The sequence below is a fragment of the Zootoca vivipara genome, chromosome Z, assembly GCF_963506605.1.
Source record: "Zootoca vivipara chromosome Z, rZooViv1.1, whole genome shotgun sequence".
Taxonomy (NCBI): Eukaryota; Metazoa; Chordata; class Lepidosauria; order Squamata; family Lacertidae; genus Zootoca; species Zootoca vivipara.
This window is the reverse complement of record NC_083294.1, coordinates 28,676,603-28,698,657: the sequence shown is the minus strand read 5'-3', so window position 1 is coordinate 28,698,657 and position 22,055 is coordinate 28,676,603. Positions and strand designations below refer to the sequence as shown.

General features: G+C 45.6%; 1 protein-coding gene across 1 annotated transcript in view; it reads left to right on the top strand.

Annotated features, from left to right (window-relative positions):
• The first annotated feature begins 2,332 nt into the window (after window positions 1-2,332).
• Window positions 2,333-22,055, top strand: part of POF1B (POF1B actin binding protein) — a 42,538-nt gene continuing 22,815 nt past the window's right edge. The window contains exons 1-2 of the mRNA XM_035113851.2: window positions 2,333-2,995; window positions 19,998-20,078. Of these exons, the coding sequence (XP_034969742.2) occupies window positions 2,375-2,995; window positions 19,998-20,078 (702 nt within the window). The 5' untranslated portion in view covers window positions 2,333-2,374. The remainder of the gene's footprint in view (window positions 2,996-19,997; window positions 20,079-22,055) is intronic.

Here is a 22,055-nt window from a genome sequence, read left to right as displayed (position 1 = left end):
TGTTCCCATTCATTAATGCCCCTCTTAAAATGTAGCACCCTGAACTGGACACAGTACCCCTGATTCAACCTGACCAGTGCTGAGTGTGATCTGGAAAGTAGGCACTCTACCAAATGACCTGTTGATTGGGCATTTGGCTGACCCCAAATAATCCAGTGAACTTTATTTTCGATGTTCCTGTGCTATATGGAGGTGCTCCCCCATGACAGAGGCTTCTTGGTGGTAATTCCATCTACGGAATGCTTCCCTGATGTGGTGTTAGTGTCTTGATCATCACTTTCGACTTTCAGCAAAAGTGAAACTCCAGTCCTGTCTACCAAGACAGTTGATGTCTGAAAGATACTGGCCATGGCAACCTTGAAATTAGCAACTGCAAGAACATGTGATTGGTTGTAAACTTCTTTAGATGTTCTAAATGTTTTGAATTGTTTTCAGTTGGGTTTTTTAATGTTTTAAAATGTTTTTTATTATTATTTTGAATTGCATTATTTTAATGTTTTGATGTTTGCAACCTTGGACTCCTTTGGAAGGAAGGATAGGCTAGAACAGTGTTTCTCAACCTTTTTGGGGCCACAGCACACTTGTTCTATGAAAAAAAATCCCGCGGCACACCAACTCTGTGCCGCCCTATATTTAGTTTAGTTTGGAGGGGAGACGTAATCATTACACACACGGGTGCAAAAAGTGCATGGTGTAAAAGTTGGAGTTTAATGGCAAAAGACTGTTGAGGGGTTCCTTTGCGGGTCTGTTCTGCATTATGTCTTTGGCGGAGCCACTCGCCGCCTTCTCCCCGTGCGCGCAGCCCCGGTGGCGGAGTTTCTGCAGCGGAAGGGAACAAACGACGGACTGACCTCCGATCGGTCCCTGTCTGTGTGGGCTGGGGCTTCTTGGCGAGGCTCCCTTTTGAGGCTCCCACATGTGGCTCCGGAGCTGCGGGTTGCCGACCCCTGGGCTAGCAAGAAGAGCACCTCACCTTCTGCAGGACTCCTTGCCGAAGAGGCCGCTCACTCCCGCGCCGACCCAAAAACTCCCGGGCGCCGCCAGCAAGAGGAGCGAGAGCGAGACAAACAGCCGCGGTGGTGGCTGTTGAGAGCTGCGCTCGCCCCGCCCCCGTCGTGACCCGGCCGGCTTCCTTTCCGGCGGGTCAGCACCCCTAATGGCGGCCGCCAGTCACGTGACAGGGCAGCAAATCGCCCTTCTCGTCGCCAGCGTCTCCCGGTACACCAACCAGTACTGTGCCGCGGAACAGCGGTTGAGAAACGCTGGGCTAGAAATGTAATATAGAAATAAAAGTAGTATGCAACTCATAGCAAAGTAACTTGGAAGAATTAAGAATATTCACTCTGCTGAATCATGGTCCATGAAGTCCTGTTCACACTGCCAGATGCCCATGGGAAACCCATATAGAATTCATTGCCACAAGATACTACTCAGAAGGCTTAGAATAAAAGAATTTTAGACACTATTTGAGTGGCAATGCTCACCAATTTTTGCGGGGGTGGGGGGGAGAGGCCTCCTCAAATATTTTATTGGAGGAGGTGAAGGGACCTCGGCCGCTTGGAGTGCCCCTAGGAGTTGGTTCCTAGGCTTGGAACTAATCCCAAATGAACTCAACCGACAGCTAAACTTAAGCAGTTCTTATACGGGAAGAAGAGTATTACACACGATGCATAAAATTGCTTATAAGTTTGCACCAGAAGCCTTTTTGCTTGCTTTTCAAATGAAGCGGCACCCTCCCACCCACCTAGACTGGGGAAGAGGAGCGGCCCAAATGATAGTGGCGAGTGCTGGACAGCTGCACCGTTGACCTTCGCCTGGAGGAAAAAGGTGGCGCCCTGCTATTCACAGGGCGGATTTTTGCCAAGTGAGTGGGCGCGTAAAAGGGATGAAAGTGTTTATTATTATTATTATTAAAAAAGAACGGATTCTTTGTCAAAAGAGAACGAACGAAAGAATTAATTTATTGATTTGTAAGAAACCACGGTAACTCTAAATAAAACAGTATTAAAGCAAAGGGAAGAAACGGGTGGGAAGAGGCGGGGTGGAAACGACTGTCGGCTTTCGTAGCCGCGCTTCCAGCTGCCTGCAACAGGGCCAAAGTCCCCTCTCGCCTGGCAAAGGAGGCAACAAGAGCGTTGCCCGGGCGGGTGCTTGCTTTGGCACCTGGGATCCTGGCTCCCTGCCCGTTTCCCTCCTGGCGGTCTGGCCCTGTGCCCGGGGCGGAGCGGACTCAGGTGAGCTGAGCCGCGACGGCGCGGCAGGCGTGTCCCCAGCGGCAAGGGCGGCCCATCCTGCTAACCCCACGCCCGGCGCACCTGCCCGGCCAGTGCCAGCCCGTCAGCTTCCCTCGACGGTCCTCCAGCCAGAGCCAACCATGTACGGCATCCAGCAACAAACCCAGGCGACGACGCTGCCGCCGTGCATGCGGCCGCTGCAGCCCTGCTACACCCCGCCGGCTCCTTGCTACGTGCCGCCCGCGCCGGCCCCCTGCTATGTGCCGCCACCGCCGGCCCCTTCCCGCCCTTGCTTCGAGCCGCTGCCCCCGCAGCCGCCGGTAGTGACCGCCAGGCCCTGTTACGAGCCGTGCGGCCCGCCGACTGTGTCCCGGCCGCTGCCCCCGCAGACGTGCCCGGCCCAGCCGCCGGTAGTGACCACCAGGCCCTGTTACGAGCCTTGCGGCCCGCCGACTGTGTCCCGGCCGCTGCCCCAGCAGACGTGCCCGGTTCCTCTCCCAGCCACGCTGCCCCGCGCGCGGCAGAACCGCCCCGCGCCGCTGCCGATGCCCCTGCAGTGCCCAGACCCGGTGCCCTGCCCCCAGGACGGCTGCCACAGCGGAGGCAGCGTGGTCTACGAACGCGTCCGGACTTACAGCAGCCCCGGTGGGAAACGTGTGCAGCTTCTGGACCCGCCCAACTGTTTGCCTCGTGCGCCCTCCCCCTTTGAGACCACTCCGGGGTGCCAGCACGTCATCTGGAGCAGCGACCCCCCGCTGCAGGTAAATGATGGTTTTTCTTCCCGCTCCGTCGAAGGGCGCTGGCGTCACTTGGAGGGTTATCTGGGGCTTGGTTTCCGACTTTACTATTTTGGTCCCCAACCCCACTTCCTCCGTGGTTCATTTTTCACGCGTTACGCTTAGCAAATGCACTCCCCTCCGAGGTAAAGACAAACGTGGCTAAAAGGGAAGTTGCTTTCATTTCCCTCTCTTATCAGTTTCCTTGTCCAGCATCATTTTATCAATTGGTCTTTTTACTGGGGGGCATAGGAGCTAACTCCTTGGGGGCCGAGGTTCATCGCCCCCCCGTAAAATATTTGAGGGGGCTGCCCCCCAAGTTGATGGTCATTGCCATTCAAGTTGGCACCCCTTGTGGGGGTGGGGGAGGTTACTGATTAGAACACAGCTGTGTTAACCAATGAGGCTCACCCTGCTTCCCAAGATTAATCGCTTGCTAACTAAAGGACGCGGGTGGGTTAAACCACTGAGCCTAGGGCTTGCCGATCAGAAGGTCGGCGGTTTGAATCCCCATGACGGGGTGAGCTCCCATTGCTTGGTCCCAGCTTCTGCCAACCTAGCAGTTTGAAAGCACGTCAAAGTGCAAGTAGATAATAGGTACCGCTACAGCGGGAAGGTAAACGGCGTTTCCATGTGCTGCTCTGGTTCGCCAGAAGCGGCTTTGTCATGCTGGCCACATGACCTGGAAGCTGTACGCAGGCTCCCTTGGCCAATAATGCGAGATGAGCACCGCAACCCCAGAGTCGGTCACGACTGGACCTAATGGTCAGGGGTCCCTTTACCTTTACCTAACTTTAGGGGGCACAATGTTCAACAGCAAAGAAAATTTTTGCTCCCTGTCGAATTCTACAGAACAGGCCTTGGTCTGTGGTGCTTTGCATGTTGGAAATTGTCCTTGTGTCTTCTTTGAATTTAAGGACCATTGAGTTCCATGGGACTTTATTCCCAGGGAGGTATCATTTCATAGACCCATAGACTTGGAAGAAACCCTGGAAGAAGTAGGGAAGTTAATGTCTGTTTATGTTGATGTGCCAACAAGATATAGTAAGCTGTTGACAATGGGAATTGTTATTATTATAGAAACATTTATATCCTACTTTTCCTCCAAGGAGCTCAAGATGGCATGCATGGTTCTTCATTTTGCTCATTTGATTTCTCCCAACAACCCTGTGAGGTAGATTAGGTTAGGCTAAGGGACAGCAAATGGTCCATTGTCACCTGGTGAACTTCATAGGTGATGGGGAATCAAAACCATTTGTTATACTCCAGCTCCCACAATCCCTGGCTCTCTTGGGTTTCAAACATTGGTCTCTCCCAGCCGTACCTTGAGATGCCGGGGATTGAACCGGGGATTTTATGCATGCAAATCAGATGCTCTACCACTGAGCTATGTCCTTTCCCCCACAAAAAGGAGTTGAACATGTTCTATGACCCCCTGCTGGATTTGTGTCTGGACACACCTTTGGGAAATAACTTTAGGGAACATAATATTCGGTACAGAGGAAGTTCCATTTGTTTCTCTGGAACAACTTGAAATATCTTTTCCTGTGAAATGGATAATCTGCATGTGTTGTGTTATCTCCATGGTCAGTGGACTTTGGACTATGATAAAAACAACATACTGTAGTGTTTTCACTAAGAAGGAAAGGCAGGACAGTAAGAACAGCATGAAAGAAATGAGCATAAGATAGGCCAGCTTTCCTCAATCTACTCCCTGCAAGGCATTGGCCTTGCTGGCGGGGGGGGGGGTGATTGGAATTATAGTCCATCAACGTCAGGAGGGCACCAGGTTGGGAAAGGCTGCTATAGACCTTCAAGATACACTAGTTCCTTAACACTGAATCCAAAATAGTTACCGGAAAGAAGTCAATCCTTATATCTTTGAAGGTAGCTTTTTTGGTTTATAGTATATTCCAATACTAAAAAACAATAAAAAACAACAGGGCCAATTTTCATCTAGATGTAGAAGGCGGAACTGGGAGAGTATGATGAAATTTACAATTACTTGCACAGTAGCACAATGTTTAAAGACTGCTCAGGGGACAGTCCATTCAGGGTTAGCTGCAGGGCTTTGTGATTTGCTAACTACATCTAAAGGTTTTGCCGGCGCAACAGTTTCCTTTTAATGCAACCACCAATGAAGATAATTGGATTCTGACTGATCTGAACAATTTTAACTGAATCTGCTTTTTCAGAATTGCTACTGTTCATAGGATCAAAGGAACCTGCCTTTTATTGAGTCAGGCCATTGGTCCATCTAAGTTACAGGTTGCCAACTCTACTTGCTTGGCCTGGTTTTCACATCACGCCAAGTCAGCCATGTCTTAGCTCAGTAGCAGAACAGCCAGGGAGGAGCGAAGTGGCTGCGATTGGCGTCCTGTGAGCCAGCATGCTCTCTTGTTCATGCTAAACCATGGTTTGGTTTAGTGTAATGTGTGAACTGACTGGCAGTGGCTCTCCAAAGTTTTTAGATGGGGGGGGCTTTCCCCAGCCCTACCAGGCGATGCCAGAGATTGAAGCTGGGACCTTTGGCATGCAAGCCAGATAACTCTGCTGTGGCTATTAGTTAAAATCAGGGGGCAGTACTCAGTATACTGTGGAAAGTTAGTTTCTGCTAATTCCCAAGGAAATGATGTTTTGTATGCTAAACATGATTAAAAAAAAACACTTGTGTAGGTGCGTTGTGCCAAATCAGCTTTTTGGGCTGTGCCAATGTTGCAAGGAAGGAGGCATGTCAACTCTGGCTGTCAGGCAGGGTAACTCCCTGCAACTGCGTTCGGTGGATTTGTCGGATGCATCCCAAAGATGGATGCACGTGTTTTCCCTTCCTCCACAATTGGCCTTTCGGATGGCCGCCCACTCCATCTAAAGAAAGGGAAATCATGGAAGCTGGTGACTGGGGAAAGCCACAGACTTTGGTGACATCTGCACCATACATGTAAAGCACCTGCTTTCAGTGTGTGGATGTGACTTCAGTTGTTCCCAGAGGCCAGGGGAAGGTACTGTTTAGTTACCTCACCAGCAGTTCTCTTGCTCCTGCCTAATCCATCCTTTTCCACTCCTGCTTCACATTGTCCACCCATCTCTCTCCCCCCCCCCCCGGGTAATTTTTGGCAGCTGAATCGTCTTATTGCACTGAAATCTTGTGTCATTAAAAAATTTCACAGAGCACAGCAGACTTGAGAGAAGAAAGCATGTGTAGAGTTGACATTTGTGCTAAATATGGATCTCATGGGGACATAGGGAGCTGCCTTATTCTGAGTCAGATCCTTGGACCATTTAGCTCAATATCGTCCGCACTGATTGGCAGTGACTCTCCAGGCCTTCATGGAGAGTGTTTTCCCCCTTGATCTACCCAGAGCTGCTGGGGACGGAACCTGGGGTCTTTTTTTGCATGCTAGACAGATACTGTGCTACTGAGCTAGTCTGCAGCCTTTCTTAACATCTTGGTATGTTGAACCTGTCCATCTGTAATCTCTCTCTGTACAAGCTGGGCATGAATCAAAACCTATGGTAGATATTTCAGAACCTAACATTTGACATTTATATCCCGTTGTCTTTGCCCCTTTTGGCCAGTACTCTGGAAGGATGGAGTCAGCTTGCTGAGCAACTAGGCGTACATGCAGCTTGTGTATCATCCTGTATATATTAAGAGAAAAATCATTCTCTGGTTGTGGGTCTGTCTGAAGTCAAATTGACACCGTTCAAGCACAATAAAAAGGAAATAGCAGCAGGCTCAGTGAAAAGCCCTACTGTTTGCAGTGACTGCAGAATGATGGCTTGCTGACTCTAAGCGGGGATGAAAAGCAAGGGAGATAGAATGAGATGGATTATCCTGGAATAAGGAATGTCTGACACAGGTGCAGTCTGCACTGTAACATTTCATACCCTCCAACATTTCTCTGATGAAAATAGGGACATTGTAAGGAAAAGTGGGACATTCTGGGATCAAATCAGAAACTGGGACGGCTTCTGTAAATCCAGGAGTGTCCCTGGAAAATAAGAACACGTGGAGGGTCTGACATTTTGCTGCAGCTCTTGCTTGTTTTCATTCATAGCTCTTAATGTACTTGAACTTTAAAGATATAAGAAGTCGTACCTCAGTTATCACAGTTATACCCAAACCACAAAAGACCTCAAACAAGTTGAATCATAAAGACCCATTTCATTGATAGATGTGGATGCTAAATTATTTACAGGCATACTGGCCAGTAGGCATTCAGAAATTTTACCCAACTATGTCCACCATGATCAAGTCAGATACATAAGTTAAAGATCCATAGCCTTCCTATTAGAGGAGTTCTCAATACAATTTTCTGAAGTCCGTAACCTACTGTTCTGCTGATGCTGGATACAGTCAAGGCATTTGATTGTTTAGACTGGCAATATCTCTTTGAAATTTTACATTCCTTTTGTGTTAGTGCATCCTGGGTTGATATGCTTTATGCGGTAATTTATACTATGGGTTAGTGCATAGGTGCCAACTTCCAGATTGAAAAATCCAGGATCGGCAGCTGCGTGGAACTGGAAGTCGCGCTGCGGCCATTTTGGAACTGGGCAGAGCAGCACTGGAAGTCGCGTCTACGCATGCTCTGCCCATTTCCAAAATGGCTGCAGAGCCAGAAATCGTTTCTGCGCATGTCCAGAGACTCCAGACATGCGCAGAAGGAGCCTCCCTGGGCTGGTAAGAATCCGGGGGATTTACGGGTTTTTTTAAAATCCGGGCTGCCAGCGGGAAACAGCTGGAAAAACGGGGGTTTCCCGGGGAATACAGGAGACTTGGCAGCTATGGGTTAGTGGTCCAAGTTTTAATGAATGGGGAATGCTCTTCAACATTTCCCATTGACCTGGGCATGAAGCAAGGCGGCTGACTGCCTCCCCTGCCTTTTGCCCTGACCATGAAATCCTTAGCTTTGGCATTGAAAGCAGAAAATGATGCAAAATATTTTTGAATTATTTGGATAAACCCATATTATCAGTATGTTCACAGATGATGTTGCACTATTCCTTTCTGATCCTGAAACCTTGTTACCTGCTATTACACACCAACTTGCTATATATAGAAAGTTATTTGGGTTCACTGATAGCTTCACTAAATCTGAATTGATACACAACCTGCCAAACCAACAACTGCATTGGCACAAAACAACTGGCCTGAAACTTACTTTAAATACCTGAGAAAGAACGTACCGAATAATCTGTCTTAACTAGAGAAATTGAACTTTTCTCACTTGCTAAAATATTTAACAAAAATTGTTAACAAATATTTAACAAAAATTGGTCAAAGCTAATAGTCTCATGGTTGGGCATAGTTTCTACAACAAAAACGATGCAATTTCTGCACCTTCTTTACTTATTCCAAGTCTTACCAACAGCAGGGCTTTTTTTTCAAATCGGAAGTCGCTGGAACTCAGTTCTGGGACTTCTCAGGTGGGTGCCGGTGCCATTCTAAGAGAACAAGAGAGGTGTTCATGGTGAGTTCTGGCACCTCTTTTTTCCTAGAAAAATAACACTGCCAACAAGCATACCTGTCTCTCATGTGAATAATTGGCAAAAAATAATACTGAATTTTATTCATGCAAGCAAGAGGCCTTGGCTACCTCATAAAACCCTTTAGAAGGCCAAGAAAGAAGTATAGCAATGCCTAACATCAAATGGCATACAACTAATAAGCTGTGGGTATGTTTTGTTACTTGAAATTAAAAATCAATTAAAAAGAAAAGAAGGCCCATGCTATATAATCTGTGAGGCCCAGGCAGAGCTAATATTATAATCTGTGGCATGTTTCTGCATTGCAATGGTAATATCTAATCCTAGTTATCAAACAGAAGGCCCTTCATCGCCAGCACTGATAACCCTAGAGAGATACACACTTTGGTGATGTTCATACCGGTAACATAGGGTTGTTTGCAACTAAGTTCTGCTCCAAGTAGAACTATTGAAATTAATGAACCTGGTCATGCCCATGAATTTTAATGGATCTGCTCTAAGCATTGCATACAATGTTTAATGTACGGGGCATATGAAAATGGCATTCCATAGTACACTAATCCTATTCAGATAAATAGGATCTGGCTTGCCTGCATTGCACCTGGTAATCTGGTAGGTACAGTTTATGCCTCTGGCTCATTAACCTGGAACTAGTCTAGGGCACTTGGAACTACTTCATTTATGCTGTGTACAAAAATGTACAGAAAACAAGGAGCTTTTAACCCTTCCCCATCTTTGCCATTGACAAAGTTGACACCAACTTCAATGCTGATTTAATCATCGTCACTGTTGAAACTTCCCTCCATGCATTAGGTGTCTGCCTTTTTGTTGAAGATCATTTGGCAAATTTTAAAGCACACACACATATACTATTTGCTCTAGGCTGGAGGAATGGGTTTGTGGCATCACAGGTACTGGCCAGTCAGTGCTCAGAGAGCTCCTAAAAACAGACAAAACCTGTTTCCCCAGCTCAGTCTTGGAGACAAGTCTGAAACAAAATGCAGCAGGTGTGTTTCTATGGCTACTAAAATAAGTTTAGTTTTCCTGCACCCTTAAAATGAAGTGTTGTCTTGGAGAGTTCTTTCTTTATGCTCTTCTGTTGTGTCTGGAAAAATCCTCACCTGGTCACCCAGATGTCTAAAAATTCTATGAATTTGAAACTTTCTGCTCCCCCAACCCTTTTGTCGCATTCTGATCTCTGCGCCCATCATGAGAGAGAGAGAAGAGAGAGGGAGGGAGGGAGGGAGGGAGGGAGAGAGAAATTTATAGAAAATCAATATTTCTGGTTGGCCTTTGTCACTGGAGCTTAAAATGCCAGAGTTGAACATTTTTTGACATTCTAAAAACTGAAGATGAATGCTCTCTCATTACAGAAGTAGTAAAGGTCATTCTGGATCTAGTTTCTGCTTATCTGAAAGAGAGCATTTGAACAGAAATCTTGTCAGTGCTATAGACTCAATATATCAAAACTCTTTTAGCACAAACCATGGTTTATATATCAGACCTAGTCATATCTTGTAGATGTTTCCCTACTGTCATAAGGAACTTACAGCACAATCAAGAAGTAAGTCCCAATGTATTCATTGAGGTTTCCTTCCTAATATGTGTGCTTAGAATCACAGCCTTCATTTATGAGTGTCTTTCCTGTTTTGTCAGTTTTCCTTATTGATAGTATGCAGAATATTATTACTTGGGGAGAGGGCTGTAGCTCAGTGCTAGAACAGCTGCTTTGCATGTAGAAGGCTCTAGCTTCAATCCCTAGCATCTTTAGGTAAAAAGGTAAAGGACCCCTGACAGTTAAGTCCATTTGTGACTAGGGTTGTGGCGCTCATCTCGCTTTACTGGCTGAGGACACTGACGTTTGTCTGCAGACAGTTTTTCTGGGTCATGTGTGGCCAGCATGACTAAGCCGCTTCTGGCAAAACCAGACCTGCGCATGGAAACGCCGTTTACCTTCCTGCTGGAGCGTTACCTATTTATCTACTTGCGCTTTGGCGTGCTTTCAAACTTCTCGGTTGGCAGGAGCTGGGACCGAGCAACGGGAGCTCACTCCGTCGCAGGGATTCAAACTGCTGACCTTCTGATCGGCAAGGCCTAGGCTCAGTGGTTTAGATTGCAGCGCCACCCAAGCCCCTCAGCATCTTCAGGTAGGGCTGCCTAAAACTCTGGAGAGCTGCTGCCAGTCCGTGTAGACCGGATTGAGCTCAATGGACCAATAGTCTGACTCAGTATTGGGCAGCTTCTGTCTTCCTAATTAATCTTATTATTGCTCCTAATGCGCATTATAAGGCAGTTTCCTATGTTAGTAACAATAATAGAATATCATTGCAGCTGCACTTGTGACACCTCAGGACCAACCCAAAACATTTTGCTGCCTAGAGCAGAGAAGCAAATGGCACCAACCATCTCCCCAATTCAAGGTGTGTAGTGCCGAAGGCCAGCCAAATCATTTTCATGGCTGAGGTGGAAAACCCACAAGTCCTCCTCTTGGGGAGTAAAAAGTACAACAACAATTTAAAGAACTAACAATCTGCTGCCTTTTCACGAGCCCCAGAAATCAGCTGCCTGAGGCAACCATCTCACTCCATCTAATGGTAGGGCCGGCCCTGATACATTGCATATAGACACTATTCTTGTGCCACAAAGCCAGAACTAACACTTATCGCTCTACCCGCTTTTGCCCTTAATCTCTGTGTGATGAGTGAAGTGTGTGCTTCTCATCTACCAGAACTCCAAAGCCCAGCCCATTCACAAGTATATGGCCCTTTGAAGGTTGCGCAGAAGTTCAGTGCTGATGGCTGCAGTTCTTAAATGTAGGATGGGCTGACCTTTTCTGTCTGAGCTCCTGGGTCTTATAATGTTTGCATGGCAAGGATAAAGAAACCCAGGAAACTTTCTCAAGTGTTTGCAGAGGCACAGAAGTATGCAAGAAAGAGAGATAAAGGGGGGGGGGTGGCAGCAAAAAAGATGCCAACCCAACAACCAGGCCTATATCTCATAGAATCAAAGAGTTGGAAGTTGCCATGTGGCTCATCTAGCCCAACCCCTTGCAATGCAGGAATGTTTTGCCCAACATGGGGCTCAAACCGACAACTCTGAGATTAAGAGTCTCATGCTTTACTGACTAAGCTGTCCTGTCTGTCTGTCTGTCTTCTTTAGACCACGCTAGTAATAGTGCCCCTGGCCCTGCCCACAATTGGTATGTGATCCTGGAAAGATGACTCAGAAGAAAATTTGTCTCCCATGCCTGCCTTAGCTGCCATCCCTGTTTGGCAGCCTGTTTGGACATCACTTTCTATCAATCCCCATTTGAAGGCATATTGCATGCTATTGCCAGAAAAGATGGTTTATTTGATAGGTAACTCACAGAATGTTACCTGTCACCTGGGGAGGAACTGAATGCCATCAGCATTAACTGGCTCCTGAGTTTCCACAAAGTGTGCCTGGTCTGCTCAGGTGGAAAAGGTTGGGAAGGAATGGCTTGAGGTGGTTGCAGGTGAAGAGGGATCAGCACCAATTCTGCTCCATGTGTTGGCCACGTTATTCAGCCAGGTCAAAACTGAAATGAAAGGAGTGGAATGTGAGTCTCAAAGCTCAGATATGTTGTCCGACTAGTAGTGCCGGAAAAATCTCTCTTAAGAGCAGGGAAGTGAGGTGATTGGTTGGAGTGTCCGTTCTACGTTGTCAGACTGCTACTTTCTTTACCGTTTTGAAGGCAGTCAGTGTACAACTATCTTTGGATTATGTCAGTTTCGAAAACAAGTCGGGGATCAGATGCTCAGACGCTTGGAGCCAATAAAATTATAATGCTAGGAAGAGTAAGGAAAGACTAGTTTTTCAAAGACAGGGTTTTGTTTTGTTTTCCATGTGAGGGAACATTTAGTACAAGGATGACCAGGACTGGCCAAATACATTTTGGCACATGAGGAGTACCACAAAACGGTGCTGCCCTCCCTGCCAGAGAAGAAAAGATGGGTGAAGACCTCCATCAGGAACAAAAGGGGAATAAAGATCTGCATTGGGTTCTGCTGCCTCTGTGGTCACCTCACCTTGCCTCATGAGTGGGCTGGCCCTGGGATGGCCAACATGGAGCCCTCCAGATGTTAATGGACTATGGTTCTCATCATCCCAGACCAGCAATATGCTGGCTGGGGCTGATGGGAGTTGTAATTTGATGTCATGTGGAGGGTGCCAGGTTGTCTACCACGGATTTAATAATATAACCCTGCTCCTACCTTGCGTCCTGAAGTGATGCAGTTCCAGGGGATTTGTATGTTTTACATAGGAATGGGCAAACTTGCCCCTTGGAAAACATAATTGTCTCATTATTTGCCAAAACCCACAGTATATACTCAGCTGAATGTTTGCCATCTCCCCAGGAGATGTAATATTTTTTTTTGCATAAGAGAGAGAGAGAGAGAGAGAGAGAGAGAGAGACCCAGAGACCCATGCTTTGTACAAACCTGCTCATTTTAAACCTATTAGATTTGACCTTTGAACCATTTTTGAGTTTGGGTAGCATTGTTAGTTTTACATGGGTAGGCCTGCTCTTGGGTGTGCATGCTGCGTCCTTGGTTCTGCCTTGGTTTTTTGAACCTGCCATGTTGTTGATCTACCCCTCAGACCTAGGCTCCCATTAATACAAAAGAGATGATCCCAGCCACATGGGCTAGCCCCACCAACATGCTTCGTGACCACACCTCCATTCCTTCAAATTGTGCCGTTCAGACTCTGCTCTGAATATGTGTGAGGGTTAGCTGGTGGTGGTGGTGGAGGTGGAGGAGGAGGTCTTTGTGAGGGTTTTTATTTTGGTATGAGCTTTCATGTGCTCTGAAGAAAGTATCTGAAGAAGTGTGCATGCACACGAAAGCCCATACCAAAATAAAAACTTAGTTGGTCTTTAAGGTGCTACTGAAGGAATTTTTTTATTTTGCATTCTTTTAGAGTGTTGCAGTGCTTGGATGGAACAGCTGAGCCTGATGGAATCATCTTGTGAGAGACACGCTGCCTCTGCCTGCTCGGTTGTGATCTCTTACCTGTTAGGTGAACCTGTTAAACAGAACAGATGGGCTGCTTTCTGCCAGCCCCACCCACCTTACCAAATCTGCTAGTCACCACACTAGCAGAGTCTTGATTCCCTCACACTCCAGGGGCTTACTTCAGTGGCTGTAGAGATTGTCTGGACAGGTCGCTTCCTGGTTCGTTTGGAGGAGCCATTTTCAATGGAGTCCAGTGACAGAAGCTGTACTGAGGCAGTACTGGGTGCTGAAATTCTGTTCCCCCCTAACCATTTTGCACCCGGGGCAACTGGCTATGTGCCCCCCACACACACACTACACCACTGGCAGGGCAGGGGCAGGGCATCCTTTTGGTTCCATGGGCCAGATCCTTATGGGGATTGGGCTTCTGGGCCAAATCTGAGTGGTGCACGGTGCTACTACCGTAAAAAGAAATTTATTCCCCTTCATTTTAGCAGGGGGGTGAGATGCAAACTGCTCCTTTAATCACCCAGGAATGGGTCTGCTGGGAATCCTGCAGAACTGCTCAGTTTGGCTGCCCTGGGAACAGGCACACACAGTCAACGCAGGATTTAACCTCTCCCTCCTTCCCATTAGGTGACATCATAAGTAATGGCAGCTGATGGGTGGCAGGGCTGGGCAATATATGGTTTTCAACATCACAATAATATCACCAGTTAAACATTGCAATATTCCAATATATCACGATATCTGAAATAAGGCTGGAGCTATGTAGAGGTGGATGTCCTGGCAACTGCTACTTATCTGTCTAACTCTAAAACCGATAATTTTTACTTAACATATTGTTACAACTGTTCTTTTATAGTAGTAATGCACCAATAATAGCACATTTTCTTTAAAATTAATTTTTTTGGAAGTAATTAGTAGCATAGATATCAAAGGTTCTGTTGCAATTTGTACTGATTTGCTTCTCCTGCAGGAGGCAGAGGGAAGGTTGCCTGACAATGACTGCTAACCGGTTCCCAAAGCTCTGTTTGGCGATATCTGCTGGGCAATATTTTAGTCAGCCTGCTGTAGTGATTTGTAGGTGTTTCATGTTGCTGCAGGAGGCAGGGAAGAACTGACTGAGGTGGAATTACGAGCAAGTGCTACACACACAGGAAGAAGCACCGGCTTCCTGGTTTTTCAAGTACAGTGGTACCTTGCTAGACGAATGCCTCACAAGACGAATTTTTCTCAAGACGAATGCGTTTTGCAATTTCAATGGAGACTCGCAAGACGAAGTTTCCTAGGCCGCGCTTCGCAAGATGAATTTTTATTCGTCTTGCGAGGCACCCTATGGGAAACCGCACTGCAATGCGTTCCTATGGGAGCTGCTTCGCAAAACGAAAATTTCGCTATACGAAGCAGCTCACGGGACGAATTAAATTTGTCTTGTGAGGCACCACTGTATTGTGATTTTTTAATACCACAGACACAGTATATCATATTGGCTTGAATATAAGCCGCACTCCCCCCCAAAAAAAGATTCCCACCATGAAAAGTTAAAGTGTGGCTTCAATTCGCGACCTTACAAAAATGGGCTTTTATGATATCACTGCTGAAACAGACATACGGTAAAATGGAACATTTGCCATTTACGGTGTGAGTGCCTGCGGAATTTTAAGGGAGTGGCTTATATTTGGGTATTCTCTCCCCCCCCCCATGAATTTATTTGCGGGTGCAGTTTATATTCGGGCGAATACAGTATGATAAATTGCAAGGTCTTTTTTTTTTAATGGTTATCACGATTTGATCTAAAACTCAATACAGTATCAGACAATATATCGATTTATAGCACAGCCCTAATGGGCAGGTGGCTATGGTTGGGAGAAAACAGACTTGTGGGTCAACTTGGTCTCCCTGGCGGGTCAAGTTTCGTTCCCAGCCTTTGTGGTAAGGCTAGGGAAATCTACACTGAGTAAACAGATAAGACTTCCCTTCTCATCTAGTTTGGCCTTAAGTGATCTAACCTTTTCATAAATTTCGTTTGCAAAATTCTGATGGCCATTAGACATTTTCTGGTACAATCATATGTGGGACTCAGTCCCTCCTGAGAAATAGCTCTTAGCTGACTGGAATCAGGTTTGGCAAAATTGAAGCCTTCCTTACTTTGGAAAACTGGCAAGCATCTTCCTAGTTCAGAGAAACACCCCGCAGGGCTTCTTAAGTATCTTATTCTCTACAGGATTTGGAAACCCATCATTATAAATCTCTGAAGATTAGACTTTGATTCAACTTTAATATCTTCTTTCATTCCCCGCAACCAATATGAGCTTGTGGGCCGATACGAGACGGGTTCAATAATTTTTGCAGCTTACTCCGCTTAAGCTGAGAAGCTTAAAAGTATGACTTCTTTATTTCCCAGGCCCCTGAGGCTACAGGGTGCTGTCTGGGCAAGTTTATGAGGATCTGCTGAAAACTGTTTGCTTTGAGAATATGAATGAAATGTTTATTATTATTATTATTAGCTGTGTACACACCATACATTTAAAGGACATGGCTACCCCAAAAGAATTTGGGAACTGTAGTTTGCCCCTAACAGAGCTATGATCCTCAGCATCCTTAAACTACAGTTCCCAGGATTCTTTTGGAGAATCGGCCACAGTTTGAATATAATATGATGACTGACACCTAATTTGGACAGTCGGGCAGTTTAGAGCTGTGGACAGGAGAACTGGGTCGTGCTTCCCTTTAATCTTTTAGCCCCTCCAGATGTCCTTTTTTGTGTGTCCTCATGATGTTTTGTGCTTGTGATGGTATCAAGGCAGTTATGGGCACTCCTGCTTTCAAGACTCTTTGCACCTGCAGACATTTCGGGGTGGATATACTGTGTTGTTTCACACCAGTGTATGTCCTGTGAATTGCTCCCAGAACCCTGTACCTTTTAATACCACAAATGAGGGTTGTTGTCATTTTGTCCCGGGCTGTTGTTGTGCCATAGTGCAAGGGTCCTGCTCTAGATGCAATAATGTTGGGGGACCATCATAGAACAACTAATAAAGCAGAATGATGTGTGGACAGTCCAGTACAAAATTATCACTAATGCACTATGGTTGTGCTAGAGCAGGCATCCCTAAACCTCCAGATGTTTTGGCCTACAACTCCCATGATCCCTAGCTAAGAGGACTAGTGGTTGGGGAAGATGGGAATTGTAGTCCAAAATATCTGGAGGGCCGAAGTCTGGGGGTGCCTGTGCTAGAGCCATGTTGCAAAATATACCCGGAAAAGTAAAACACAGAAAATGAAGTCAGTTATAAGGAGGAGGTGGCCGGACTGGTTCTTCGAGTCCAGTGGTGGGAAACCTGTAGACCTCCAGATGTTGATGCACTACCAACACCAATCATCCCTGGCCACTGACTATCCCAACTGGGGCAGTTGGGAGTTGCAGTCAAACAACATCTGGAGGGGTGGACTGCATCTTCTCAGACCACTGACCCTCATGGTTGGGGCTGGTGGCCGCTGGAATTTAGCAGCCTCGGGGGGGGGCACAGGTCCCCACCCCTTCTGAAGCCCCTTAAGGAGCATTGGTAGAAGTGGAAGGCAGCTGGTCAAAGTCAGGTTTTGGTCCATTCTTTGTTGCCACCTGTCTGTCCCCGATATGTAACCACTGGAACATATATCTTGTAATTTATAACGGTTAAAGCAATTGCAATTACAGATAACCTGCAGCTTACACATGTTTAACATGTGCAATTTCAACTTTACGTAGTTTGCTTACCAGGCTCTGGGAGGCTCTCATGAGATCTTAGATGGTCCCGCAAGATCTCACACTAGAACCTCCAAGAGCCGAGAAGGCAAAGCTCTCTGTCTTGCATTAAAATTGCTCACACTGGGGTGGTTCAAAAGGGGTGGTTTGAGTATACACACTTTAGGATATAGGCGTCATCCCTGGAAAGTAACGCCTGCACAAGGTGCAAGTTACCTGTATATCATTTAAACAACATAGTGTTTCTTGGAAGAGTCTTAAGCAAAAGACAGGCCTCTGTCCTGATAATTTAGGTTTTAGATACTGGGCAATGAATAGAGAGATGGGAAAAGGTGAAGGGGCATAACTTAGTCGTGGAGTATCTACTTTGCAGGCAGGAGTTTACGGGTTCATTCCCGGGGGTCTCCAGGTGGGGATGGGAGAGAACCCTGGCTTGGAACTCTGTAGATCAACGGTCCTGAGCAGAGGTCTTTCACATCTCCTGTGACTTGGTCCTTTGAACGGGAGAAGCCAAGGACTGAACCTTTGACCCCCCTGCACTACAAGCTTGTGTGCTACCATTGAGCATGGTGGCTTCCTTGACCAGCATTGTCAACAAAGTTCCTGTACCCAACTTTAGGTTACTTCACTTAATGCAAACTTTTATCATCATAACTGGAAGAACTGTGGGAAGCAGAGAGAGAGGGGGGGAGGGGGAGGCATCTTTGTACCTCTGTGGCAAGTCAGCAACACTCCTACTTTTGAGATTTTCTAATTTATAATAATTGGCATTTAGTTAAGATCCTTTTCTGCAGCGAATTATTGTTCTGACTCATCTGTTATAGGAGGCAGCTTGAAAAGTTGCTCCAGGCTCTTCTCACTGTGTGTGTGTGTGTGTGTGTATGTGTGTGTGTGTGTGGTGTGTGCTTGAGAGAGATGCACTAATTCTGCGCGTGAGATCAGTTGACCTACTTTGAAATGGCTGTTATCTAATAAGAGACCATGCCTTCTTGCAAAATCTATATGCAACAAACAAGATCCTTGCTTTTAAACAATAGTTTGAAGGTTGGAATGAGTCATGGCAGCATAAAGAATATCAAATTTAATTTGGGGGGCATGATCATCCAGCCAACGTCAAGCAATGGAGAAGCATCACAGAACAAATAAAAATGGGGGGGGGAATCCACCACTATTGCACTATTATTGCATCAAGAACACAAAATCAGAGTTGGAAGGGGTTCCAAGAGTTGAAATCCAGGATTGTCAACATGTGTGTTGCAGAATATACCCACAATAAAATACTAGCTTGGAGGGGCCTTAAAGCTGCCCTCAATAAGTTTATCAAGTTTGCATAAGGAATGCAGCTCCTACTTTCTGGTTGTGTCAACTTCTTTTCATCACTGAATTTGCAAACTGATTTCTGTACATAGGCAAGAAATGTATTGCAGGGTAATGCTCTTTTTACAACAGCCTTTTACAACAGCCCTTAAACAGCAATCCTGTCTAACAGAAGTAAGGGTGAATGTGTCAAATCCACACATTCCCAAACAATATGAGAGCCGAAGTATATCCATCCTTGGAAATCTGCACATACCCGAATTTTGTGATGCAGTTCTTCCAACTAAGCAATTTTTACAAAAGGGATATTTTAGGGGAAAGTGTGCTTAATAAATATATTAGCGAAAATAGCATGACAAAATGCATTATATTAGCAAAAAAAGCTTGCAAAAATTCTCCAATTACACATAAAATTGTTTATTACAAGATGTTTGCACTAAAATGCTAATGAATTTTCAGGAGATTTTTTTTTAAAAAAATGCAAATTGCTGTAGAAAGATGAAGAACTGAGTTTAATAGTGGAACAATGAGAAACAGAGGAACAAAATTGACAGCACCTTCAATCCCTAACCAGGAGTACCCAACATGGTGCCATCAATATGCTTTTGTTATTTAGTTCATATATTTATATACCACTTAATTTTTAAGACAGTCTTAAGCAGTTTACAAAATGACCAACGCAATACTGTACGTTTGTTTGTATTGTATATACAAAGACATTGAGAAACTACAATATAAATACAATGCAGTACAATATTAAATGATAACAAAGTAATAAAACAATGCCCTCTTGAAAAGCAAAGCAAAATTATAGCAGCACATTTTGAAAACAACTTTAGAATCAAGGGCCCTTTCCTTCCGCTGCCTTTCTTTTGATAAGGCACATCCTGACTCACAAAATGCAACATTCCATCCATTAACAGTTACACACCACATGCCCCAATTCTGCCATGCATTTACACAAATCATGCAGAACCTACTTCTCATGCTGACTGGAGCTGATGGGGGTTGGGGGGGGGGTCTAACAATATTTGTAAGGCACCACATTTTCTACTCCCCCTATCCCACTGGGAGAAAGCTGCACTGAACTCAGTGGGGCTTAGTGTCTAAATCAGAGCTTTCCAAACTGTATGTTGGCTGCGGTGTGTAAGTGTATCGTGTGAATGCTCCCCACGCTCCTCCTGGGGCCGGAAAGGGGTTAGTTTAACCTCCAGTTTGCTAATAAAACTGAATTACTGTGTCATGAAATGATGCCTGTCTAAAAAGTGTGTCACCAAAGTTTGGAAAGCACTGGTCTAAATGGATATGCCTAGGGTTGTGCTGTTGACCAACTGCTAAAGGGTAATCTGCTTGCTTGGTATCAAGGAAAGGCATTGAGGATTCCACTCCCCTTAGAACAGTTCTCTTTTACTGCACAGCCATATTAAATGTTTACCCTCTCTCTTCCCTACAGGAAGTCCAATCTCCGTCCTTGAAATTGTCTCCTTATTCCCAAGGCAGTGTCCGGAGGGTTATATTGGAGAATCCTGGCCAGGTAAGAAAGCTTTGCTTTCATAATGGTTAATATTCCCCAAAAGCTGGGTACAAGCTGTTATTGGGGTTTGACAAGGTTTGATATACTTTTGCAAGATTTAATACTCTTATTACAGGGCAGAGTCATTGTTTGCAAACCCTCAGACAGGTTCATTCAAACTTATATTCCCTTTCCCTTTCAGCTTTTCCCTTTTCCCTTTTGTTCCAGTAGCAGCGAATTCAAGCTCACTAGCAGAGGGATTTCGGATTCCCTCAAAACAATCTGAAACCTGAAAATTTGTCACTGCCTTGAATTAATCTGAGATCTCATTTATCATGTCATATTTATTTGTAGAACAAAATGAAAAAAATAAAAGAAAGCAACCACGACACATTAACCTTTATGTGCTATATACATTTTTCAAATAGTCAAAAGGGGCTGAACTGAAAAGGTTGATTAAAAAGTAATAAACAAGACACACTTTGCAAAACACTCCTATGCATGTTTACTCGGAAATAAATTCCATTGTGTCCCGAAGGTCTTCTTCTCAGGAAAGTATGTCTAGTGTTGCCATCTACCGGTAAGCCTACAGTCCCAACTCCAGTTTCCTGTGGTAAACCCCATTCAATTCAATGGGACTTACTTCTGAATAGACATAGTTAGGATTGCAGCCTTAAAAATCAGTGCAAAGAAACCCAGGCTTTACTTGGAAGTTATTTCATTGAAATAACTTGTAAACATTTTTTATTTTATTTTTAAAAATTATATAAAGCTTTCTACCCTGATCCTTAGCCACTAAAGCTCCTGGGGAAATCAATAGCAAACAAAACAGTCCTCAAATTTTCAGTCACAACAGGAAAGGAAATTAAGATGAGGAGAAATCAAAAGAAGGAAACTCAGGCATCAGTGCATAAAGTTATCGAGTTCTTATGATGACCAGCTTGAAAATAAGCTGTTCAGAGAGAGGAAGGCCTGGTATCATTTTCTTGACTCTTTCTTCTGCAGCCTGATGGTATAGCTGCAGCTTGATGACAGTTGAGGGGGTTTCAAATGAAGCTGAGCCCTCATGTGAACTGAGGGTGTGGACCCTGTTTCCCACCTCTCCCTTCACTTCAGCCTGATTGAATGGATACTACTAGGTGGCAGTTAAGGGAGGTAAAGGTAAAGGGACCCCGACCATTAGGTCCAGTTTTGACCAACTCTGGGGTTGCGGCGCTCATCTCGTGTTATTGGCCGAGGGAGCCAGCATACAGTTTCCAGGTCATGTGGCCAGCATGACAAAGACGCTTCTGGCGAACCAGAGCAGCGCACGGAAACGCCGTTTACCTTCCCACTGTAGTGGTACCTATTTATCTACTTCACTTTGACGTGCTTTCAAACTGCTAGGTTGGCAGGATCTGGGACTGAACAACAGGAGCTCACCCCGTCACGGGGATTCAAACCACCAACCTTCTGATCAGCAAGCCCTAGGCTCAGTGGTTTAGACCACAGCGCCACCCGCGTCCCTGCTAGTTCAAATGCTAACAGCAGAACCAATGAAGTGGATCTTGCTTCTCTCTCTCTCCCCCCCCCCCAATGGAGTGATTTAAATTGAGGAGGCGATCCTCAGGCCTTAGCCCATAACCCACTCTCAGTACTCTCCTGAGGCCACACCCCTCACCACCAATGCCTCTTGCCTGCCTGAACAGAGGATGGAGAGTAGAAAGAGGCATTGTGTGCATAAAGAACTTCCTGGCTCTTGTGTGGGAGAAATGTAATCTAAAGAGAAGAGTCATATCCATCGTTCTACCTACTTTCCGCTCTGGTGCTTCCCACTGCTAGAAGGTGGCCCCCAAAAGACTGCCCATGGGGGAATGTGGCCTTGGACCTGGTTTTAAGTCATGGCAACTCACTTTCTGTTATTTTGCTTTTTAAGAAAGCTGAAGCTGCTAAAAATTCCTTTATGCATTATTATTTTTTGCCTGCCTAGAGAGCTGTGTACATAAATATATGTGCTCC